The sequence below is a fragment of the Alosa sapidissima genome, chromosome 3 (genome assembly GCF_018492685.1).
Source record: "Alosa sapidissima isolate fAloSap1 chromosome 3, fAloSap1.pri, whole genome shotgun sequence".
NCBI classification, from domain to species: domain Eukaryota; kingdom Metazoa; phylum Chordata; class Actinopteri; order Clupeiformes; family Clupeidae; genus Alosa; species Alosa sapidissima.
Window position 1 is genome coordinate 23,394,122 of NC_055959.1, and position 10,000 is coordinate 23,404,121.

At 47.9% G+C, this 10,000-nt stretch overlaps 1 protein-coding gene across 2 annotated transcripts in view; it reads left to right on the forward strand.

Moving 5' to 3' along the window:
* The window catches only part of axin2 (axin 2 (conductin, axil)), an 18,003-nt gene extending 11,349 nt beyond the window's left edge, over positions 1 to 6,654 (forward strand). For both annotated transcript variants that reach the window (XM_042085648.1, XM_042085649.1), the window contains exons 8-11: positions 1 to 78; positions 467 to 562; positions 1,474 to 1,644; positions 4,689 to 6,654. The exon at positions 1 to 78 is cut by the window's left edge and continues 153 nt beyond it. In XM_042085648.1, the coding sequence (XP_041941582.1) occupies positions 1 to 78; positions 467 to 562; positions 1,474 to 1,644; positions 4,689 to 4,815 (472 nt within the window). In that variant the 3' untranslated portion in view covers positions 4,816 to 6,654. The remainder of the gene's footprint in view (positions 79 to 466; positions 563 to 1,473; positions 1,645 to 4,688) is intronic.
* Positions 6,655 to 10,000: the final 3,346 nt, after the last annotated feature.

The window sequence follows — 10,000 nt, forward strand, 5'->3', positions numbered from 1 at the left end:
GCCCCCTCCCAACACCCTGGCCCAGCTGGAGGAGGCCTGCCGGCGCCTGGAGGAGGTGTCCAAGCCCCCCAAACAGAGGTACCAAATACCACAAATGTACCACAAATGCATTGCTCACTGTTATAAGTACAGTCATTTCCTGTGTATTAGCCGCATTGTGTATAAACCGCTGGACAGTGTTTTATGCAAGTTAAAAGAACAAAACTATATTAATACCATATCAACTGCCACCGTGTATTAACCTCATAGCTGAAGAAATAGCAAAATCAATGTATGAACCGCGGCTAATAGTTGGGAAATTACGGTAGATGTTATTCTTTGGAGGAAAGCTAAGCATCATAATCATAACCAATGTAATGAAATATTGTAATGTAGTAAATATATTATTGTTTTTTATACTGCAGTGCAGCAGTGGTAGCTAGCTTGCACAGTCTTTTGACAGACCCTCCTCTTCGGTTGTTTGCAGGCACTCTCCGTCCAGCGTGCAGAGAGAGCGAGGCCCCGGAGCCACTGTCCAGAATGGCCCGTCGTCTCAGCTGGGCCTTGGCCTGCAGACCGATGAGTAAGTGTCCCCTCTGCTCCCATCTCTATCAGTCTAACACACACAGCGACTCTCTCACACACACACACACACACACACACACACACACACACACACACACACACACACACACATGGGCGCCACAAGGTCCTCTCTCTCTTATGGGCCAGGGCTAATCTTCCTTTTTCCTTCCACCCCTCTTTCATCCCCCCTCTTTCTTTTTATCTACTCCTCTCCTCTTTTCTGTTCTTCAAAGCCCCCCTCTCTCTGTCCCCTGTTTATCCACGCCGTGGAGCATCAGAGGCCGGGGCTGTAGCCACCGGATGGAGGATGCATGGATGGCTGGGGGAAGGAGAGGGAGACTTTTGAAAGTTTTAATTGGCTGACCTTCAGTCCTGGCAGCTGGAGAGAGAGGGAGAGAGGACTGGGGGGCTGGGGTGGGGAGAGGCGGTGTGGGGTGGGGAGGGGTGGGGTCGGTCAGTCAAAGATTTTCCTCTTCAAAGGCCACTGCTCTCCTTCCTGCTTCTCCTGTCGCCGCAGTGTGACTCAAGCACCCCAGATTTCTGTGTGTGTGTGTGTGTGTGTGTGTGTGTGTGTGTGTCAGGTTTCGAAGTTACGGTGGCAGTTTTACTTAGCTAGCAATGTGTAGTGGGTATGTGAGAGGCTTAAAGCTTTGCCTGTCAGCAGATATCCATCACGCCTGCAGCATCGAGTGCCTCCCATCAGAAGTGTCAAAGATACTGTTGGCGGTGTGGATGCTACCCTCACAGTGCTGCATTGGGAGGGGATATAGTAACACGCTAGCAGCAAACATGTAGCCTACACCCAAATGCCCCAAGGGGTCTCGCAAATGACCAGCACCACCAACACCAGTGCCAGTGTCTCAGCGTTTCCCAGCGGCCCTCACACTCTATGTCCCTCTTCCGCTACAGGCCGAAGGAGGTGAGGAAGCAGGCCAGTGGTCAAGGCTCGCCGGGTGGCGCTGAGACGGTGGTGACGTACTTCTTCTGCGGCGAGGAGATCCCGTACCGGCGCGTGATGAAGACGCACAGTCTCACGCTCGGACACTTCAAGGAGCAGCTCCGCAAAAAGGGCAACTACAGGTGCGTCCACACCAGAGTCAGCTGTTTGTCTGTTGCTTTGTTTATATAAGTATATATACTTTTTTGATCCCGTGAGGGAAATTTGGTCTCTGCATTTAACCCAATCGGTGAATTAGTGAAACACAAACAGCACACAGTGAACAGAAGCACACACGAATCCCGGTGCAGTGAGCTGCCTGCTTCAACGGTGGCGCTCGGGGAGCAGTGAGGGGTTAGGTGCCTTGCTTAAGGGCACTTCAGCCGTTCCTACTGGTCGGGGCTCGAACCGGCAACCCTCCGGTTACAAGTCCAGAGTGCTAACCAGTGGGCCACGGCTGCCCACTGGTTGACATCATCCTTGACATCATCCTCTCTGTCACTTTGTCTTTCCGTTCAACCCCTCCTACTCACTCTGCATAGCTCATTTGCCTTCTCTGTAGTGTTGTAAATGTGAGCTCGTATATAATACTGGGACGGTCAGTTGTGGGCATGTGAGCTCGTATATATATAATACTGGGACGGTCAGTTGTGGGCATGTGAGCTCGTATATAATACCTGGGACGGTCAGTTGTGGGCATGTGAGCTCCTGTTGTGCCTTGCATCCAGTCCAGACCAGGTTCTCTCCCCACTGAGTCCGTAAGAACGAGGGCAGACCAGCGTGAGAGAGAAGGAGAGGTGGAAGAGAGGAAGAGAGGGAGAGAGGGGGAGTAGAAGTTATGGAGGGCAAGCGAGCGAGGGAGCGCTGAGAGGGAAAGAAGGGGGAATTTGAAGCAGGCCGACGGGGCACATCTGGGATTGATTGGCCAGCGAGGCACTTAATAAGGCTGCCTTTGAACCCCCCCCGGCTTTCATTTCACACACAAAAGACCAGTGCTAATTCAGCCATTCTGCACAGAACTGCGTGGTTCGCACTGCTAACTGGGTTTGATGTGTGTGTCTTTATAGATAAGATGGGTCTTGTCTGGGTGACTGCTCTCCAGAAGAAGCTAAACCTGACAAGCCCTTTGAGTCTCGCCTTGCGCTTATAATGGCGTCTATGGAGCATACGCCTAAACTATCCTAAAATATGTAGAGGAGCTTTTAAGTGGTATGTGCTCACCTATAGTCCAGTGTTGATACTATTAATATGCAGCATGCGCTGACCCCTCTCAGTCCTTTTAATGAGGCGGCGGCTTGGTCATCCAAGCTCTGGACATGTCCTACAGCATCTGCACACGCCCAGTGTGTCGGGTCTGGTCGCCCAGTATGGTTCCTGGGGTGTCCTCTGTCATTCACGGTCCTCTGAGTCCATAAGTGTGCTCTCATCCTGAGTGCACGATGGCTCCAACAGCAGAAAATGACTCGCGTTGGGTCATTTCAACATGGCAGCCATTCAACAAAGAACAGTGCTGGCATACACTACCAGAGGCAGATTGGTGCCAGATGTTGCAAGGAGAAAAATCCTCACCACATAAAACGTGTTCCAGTGGAAAGACTTCTCTCTCTTTTATTTCTGCCTTTTTCTTTCTCTCTCTCTCTCTCTCTCTCTCTCTCTCTCTCTCTCTCTTTTGCTCTCTCTCTCCTGATCTCCTCCCTATGAGTGAAAAAGAGCACTGCATCCCATTTCAAAGGCTCTTTAGAGGAGGATGTCATTTTATTTCTTCCGCAGAAATAAGGATGCAATTATGTGGCATGTCTCGAGTATTTAATTTACTCTTATTTACAAAGGTTCCCTCGAAACAGTGAGGATGCGAGATCAATTTGGTATGATGTACGTTAGTTTTTCCCCCTCTCTTTCACAAGACCTTCAGCGGAGTTTTTTGAACGGCCGCCCCTTCTTGCTTGTGTTAGAGTGGCCAGCCATCTGGTGTGCCAGGTCTGTTTACTGGAAGCACAGGCTCTGTTTACGGGCATTGTTTTGACTCATTCGACTGCACTCGTAAAAGTTTTTAAAAAAAGAAGAAAAAAAAGAAGTCAGAGCTCGGAGCTGTAGGCATACCAGCTCTCCACATCAGTTCACATGGAGATGGGGGTGGGGAGAGGCAGTTTCCATTACACAATTAACTATTGCCCCCCACTCACCCCCTCTTCAGAATGGTTCCGGTTCCTATGGAGTTGAGGATGTGGGAGCTGACTGGGTCATTATGGGCGATCCTGCCGGACTGTGTGTCTGACCCAGAGGCTCGACACGCTTCACAGATCATTTGCTAGAAAGCCTTCCAGGGTTACTGTCATTGCTCGCCCATTCATCATTGCGCAATCTAAAGACCACAAAAAAAGTGGACATGCTGTTTTGTGTGTGTGTGTGTGTGTGTGTGTGTGTGTGTGTGACAGAGAGAGAGCAAGAGAAAGAGAGAGAGAGAGAGAGAGTGAGGGAGGGGGAATAGAAGAAAAGAGACTGCAACGTGAATCGCAGACTTTTGGGCACCTGAAATTTCCACGTTAGGCGGAGGAACCCTCTCATTTGACAGGCACTCCAATTAGCCACTGGTGACCAGGCCACTCCAACTGAGGGGAGGGGAGGGGAGGGGGGCGGACGTGGGGGCTGGAAGGCGTACGAGGAGAGCCTGTAATTTTATCATTTGAGCTGCCGCTAAACAGAGCCCTGAAAAAATTCAACACCGGGCCACAGGGGCTGGTTCCCTCCTCAATCAGGGTGTTATTATTTGCACATTAAAAGCCATGCATGCATCAGGGTGTGTGTGTGTGTGTGTGTGTGTGTGTGTGTGTGTGTACGTGTACCCTTTTACAAAGTCACAGTGCTGGTAGAAGCACTGCTATTGACCTTTGTCCTGGCGGATGGTTCCGGAGGCAGCTCGGCCTCCCCCCGTCCCCCTCTGACGGCAGCTCATTTGGGAGACTCCCTGCTGCTGCGGGTAAATAATTGCCCATGCCGAGACTTTGAAAAGGAAAGGAGAAAGAAAAGAACTGTGTTCTTAGAATGAGGTGGAGGGGAGGGCGGGGGATGGAAGGAAAACAAAGATTTCAAGACAGGTGTCCACATAACAAGCTAGATTCTTAAGGCGACCCACAATTATTATTATACTGATCATGTCTCTCTCTCTCTCTCTTTTGTGTGTGTCCAGGTACTACTTCAAGAAGGCCAGCGATGAGTTTGAGTGTGGCGCCGTCTTTGAGGAGGTGTGGGAGGATGCCAGCGTGCTGCCCATGTACGAGGGCAAGGTCCTGGGGAAGGTGGAGAGGATGGACTGAGCCACTGTTCCGGATGCTTCTCCCACTCTTCCCCCACTCCACCCCACCCATCTAAAGCTGCTTATGCTCCTCTCCAACACCCTGGGAGGGCAGAACCCTCAAAAAAGCTCACCCTGGACATCTACAGAGGACCTTCACCAGGAACAAGGACCCTCTCATGAGATGGACCTTATGAAAGCTTCTCACTGGAGACTTTCAGGCTACATGTGCGTTCTAATTCTCTTCCAGAGGACTTTTATTCCACAAAAGCTATTGAAGGAATACTAGCCAATGAAGGAACGATGCAAGAAGGTGCCGGAAAAGGGGAGGCGAGTCCAAGTTGACCCCTGCACCTAATGGACATTAAGAAGAGGCAGCAAGAGGGACATGTGAAGCCGCTGTCTGGGAGAGTGTGTCGGGGACATGAAAGCTACCGACACGCTCTGTGGCACCTCACCGTTGTTGGATTGTGTGTGTGTGTGTGTCAGTCTGTGATCAGGAGAGACTCCTACCACAGGGACTGCTTGTCTGGACTGTGAGTCAAGGATGAGGATTGTTGTTCCACGCGTGTTCCCTGATATTGTGCTACATCAGGCATAGAGCCTACATGTTCTGAGACATGCCATCTATCTACAACAATTAGTGCTAATTGTCGATTCCTTATTGGGTGTGTATGTGTGTGTGCCTGTGTTTTGTGTTTTTGTGAGTGAGAGAGAGAGAAAGAGAGAGTGGGTGTGGGTTTGCAAAAGGTCCTCATATGTAAACATGTATGTATTAATTTTTATATGATTTAAGTTTAAAAGACTATATATTTATTTATCTTAAAAGAGTGTCATTCCTGTTCCCATAACCCTCCCCATGTCCAGTAGATGGACAAGCTGCTTTTTGGGAGACATCAGACAGAAATCTCATCTCCTTCCACCATCCTTCCTGAAACTAGCTGCTCCAGGAGTCTCAGTATGGGCCAATCAGAATGTCTTTATGTCAGTGCCAGCCAATCAGAATGTGTAGAATTTAGATGGTCCCACCCAAAGTGCAAGAGTCCATATTTAGCATTTGATTGTTTTGTTTTGTTTTGTTTTTTTACATTTTAACATTTACAATTAGAACAAAATGTTGATAGATCGATGGATTATACATAATCACCAGTGGTAGTTTTAATTAAAGATCTCAACAGATCTAGGTACTTTCTAATGCTATACACAGTTTCACTGTCTAGATAGTGGCTCTAGTGCCTTTAGTTCATGGCCAGATAAAGGATAGAGTAAGAATGAATGAACACAAGAAGTGAATGATAAAGAAAAGTAATTTCCCTGACAGAAATTCATGACCCCAACCAATGCACTCTTTTAAGATTAAAACCATGCATATCACTGGATTGGCATAGCATAGCATTTTTATGTGTGTGTGATGGCTCTACCAAGTCTGTGTGTGTGTGCTTGGTTGGCTCCTGGCCCTGAGACTTCTGGGCACCTTTTGTCACTAATGCATTTCCTCCACCGCCAGCAGAGGATTTGCGTCTATGTTGCGTCACGTTGTGTTGTGTTGAGTTGTGGTTGTGAATCGAGTACAGTACCTGTGCCTACATGGATGAGCCCGTGTGTTGCCCTGCTTCAGGGCCTCTTACTCCCTTGCTTTTTAAAGGGGCTTATGTTGAAAAGAGTTTGTTTTTTAAATGCTTTTGAAATATCTCCTAATCATGATATATCCTAACCTCTACTCTATCCCCTCCTAATGCCCAATCCCCAAGGCCTTTACCGGCTCCACTTAAGTGTAAATTATGCATTATATATAGAGCCTCATTTTAAAGATGACTTGGTACTTTTAATTATTGTAATTATTGAAGAGATGTAGCCTTTATTAAAATTGTTATATTTTTCAAATGAAAACCCTTGTGTGTCTTGGTCTGTTCGTTCATCTGTGATCTATGGTGTGTGTGTGTGTGTGTGTATTTGTGGGTGTGTGAGCGTGTGAATGAGAGAGAGAGAAAATGTGTGAGTGTGTGTGGGTATGGGTGTTTGTGTGTGTGTGTGTGTGAGAGAGAGAGAGAAAGAGAGAGAAAGTGTGTGAGAGAGTGCACCATTGGAAGGAATCAGGTTTCCATTTTGTTCGCTGTGGTTAGAGTATGCAGGAACTTCCACCATGCAGAGAACCACCTAGTTAGAGCATAAACAGCATTGAACCCAGCTGTAGAGAGTTCTGAGGAAACACTGAGCCAGACATTACACACACTAAATCCTCCCCAGTACAGTACAGAGTACAGGAGCATGATCACATAAGAGAGGGTGATCACACAGCTGGAGCCCACGTCCAGCTTGTGGATAGGAGTGTGTGAGGAGGCTTGCCTTCTGCTCACAGTAGTGATTGAGTCTGTGTGTGAGGAGGCTTGCCTTCTGCTCACAGTAGTGATTGGGTCTGTGTGTGAGGAGGCTTGACAACTCCATTCTCTACTGTTGAATTAGCCTCTGTGCAGCTGTGTTGCCAGTCAGTGCACATCATAAATGGTTTACGGGCACCTCGGCACTCTTCTGGGGTCAGCCTGGGCGTGCAGACCTGGTGGCTAATTGAGGAGATTAGCGGGTCCCTGTAGGCTGCTGCTTGCGTCTCAGAGCTAGCTACTGACAGAGCAGGCTAATGGAGTACAACAGATCGGCATGGGAACAGCTCAGGCACATTTGTTCACATTAACATCTCCTAATTCGCTCCCCCTCACCGAGGCAGTTAAATTAATAAATACAGCATTAATTTGGCCACCAGAGCTTTGTGTTAGATGCGTTGAATAAGTGTGTGAGAGAGAGCGGGAGGGAGAGAGAGATTGTGTGTGTCTGCAGGGTGGGGTGGGGTGTGGAGAACATAAGTATGCCTGCCTGTCTGACTGTGGGTAAGTGTAATGAAAGGATCACAAAAGGAAACTGGACTGGAGTGTGGTCGAAGAAAACTGGGAAAACCTGACCTCAATCTGGACTTCACTTCCTCTCTCTTAATTAGTGTGATTCTCCCTCCCTCTCTCTCTCTCTCCTTTCTTAATAGTTTCCTGTCCTTTGATGGGAACCCATCTAAGATAAAAGCATTCAGCAATGCTCTCAACAACACCCCCAGCTGAAGTTCTCAATTCCACATCCCATTTCAGGAATGCCAGAGGTCGGAAGCAATGCTGGTGTCGACTGCAGGGTTATGGGAGGACTTCCAGGCAATTCCTGCTCATTAGTAACCAAAGGGCATGGGGATGTCTCCTATGATATTAGCTTGTTAGCAAATTAGAACACAAAAAGAATCCACAAAATTCCATTCCTGGTAGAAATCTGAAACAAGAACGCAATATCCTGGCAAAAGCTTTGCAAGTGCTGGCTGCCACACTCTTTGCTAGAATTCAGTCATTGCTTAATTGGTTGGCTGAGCGCCAGTGTGATCGAGCGTTAAAGCTCAGGTCAGCTGCATAAGCTCATGTATGATAGCAGAGAGAGGCAGGACCATTGTGTGCCGTTTCTTTGTTGCTACCATCTAAGCCCTAACTAACTAGCCAAGCTGCTGAATGACTGGCTGATGGTAGATGTCCTTTGAAGCTAAAACATGGCAAGATTCAGCAGTGATAAGGAACTAAATGAGATAGATAGAAAGATAACAGGTGCAATGTGAATGCCAAAAGGAAATATTTGCTGCTGCACTGCAAAAAGAGGAACATTCGATGATACAGACGTTGATTTAGAGGCAAATAGAAAAAGGAGCAATCCAAACAAAACGGATCTGAGAGCAGTAATCTTCAGCTTGAAAAAGGGAATCGAAGAGAGGGCGTAATTGTGTTAATTGGCTTGTTTTGCGTTTAATCGGCTTGTTCAGGTTGGGCCAGACTTTGATGTGTGGGATGACTGATTGGTGAACCCTTTGAAAGTGAGGCGTTGGCATCTGCTCTTCCAACCATCCGGCTTCATTTTTACACTTAGCTGCATTTCCAGCCGATGTTTATGTTCTCGCAAATTCCCTCTCAGTCTCCGTAGAAACACTGAGCAGCTCATGAGAGAGAGAGAGAGAGAGAGAGAGAGAGAGAGAGAGAGTGCTTGAAAGTGTTTGTGTGTGTGTGCGTGTCAGGTTGTGTTACGCTGTCCTCTCGGTGACCAGACATGGCAGACGACTCAGGAGTGGGTCGTGCCTTCACTTGCCTGTTTGTCGCGCTCATTCCGTCTGAGGCGGACGGCTTGAAACACCGTCTTCTCCTTTCATGTGAGATTATCTTCTCGCTCTCTTTCCCCCCCAACCCAACCCCATCCCACAACACCACCCCACCCCTCCCCTCCCAAAAAAAGCTTTCATCCTCGCTCCGTCACCTCACTCATCCACTCTCAGTTCTCGGAGAGGTGGAGGAGATCTGTGCCGGCCTGTGCTCCTTCCTCCAGCTCTTTGAGATAACAGCACTTACATCACCTTCTTCAGCCACCCCATCTCCTCTTTTGCCTCACCACCCCACCCCACCCCACCACACCCTCTCCTCCACCTCTCCTTTTCGTGGCTCCACGCCCGAGAACTTTTCATATGCTCCCTTTCATATTGAAAGGTCATCACGATATTGTTAAAATACCATTTTCGGCCCCTTTCATCAGCAAAGGTCAACGCATATACCTAAAAGAGCCCTTTGAGTACTGAAAGGCGCTCGTCCACACCTTGCGGTGCAGAGGAGTCAAAAGCTCCCCAGTAGCAGCTCTTTGGGATCGGCCAACGTTATTTGGATAAGGCCGGCCTTTCAGTAGAGGGGGCATCGACTCAATTATAGAAATTCCTGAGCTATGATATGAAGAAGCTCATGGAGAGGAGGTCTTGCGGTAAGCACTGGTTCCTGAATACAATAAATTCATAGGTCTGGATTCACTTTCTCTTCTGAAAGGTCCTTATCCAGTTTGTTTTTTAGCTGATTCTCTGTGGTGTATTATTTTTTAAGTATTGTAAACAAAAGTCAGAAAGACCTGACATATTACAAAACCAAAATGTGGTTTTCTGGCAGTAATCTACTTCTACTATTTATTTCATTCTCATTTAGCTCATTCATCTTAGAGGTAATTGTACCGTGTTGTAGTTTCAAAGTGAGTCTGTTGGATAACAGAGTGGGTGTGATGCATAGACGAACGCCAAGCAGGAAATCCTAACTGCTCCGTCTAAAAGGGAGAGGAGAGGTGGAGACACTTGGACGTCTTTAAGATGGGGCCTGCCACTCTGC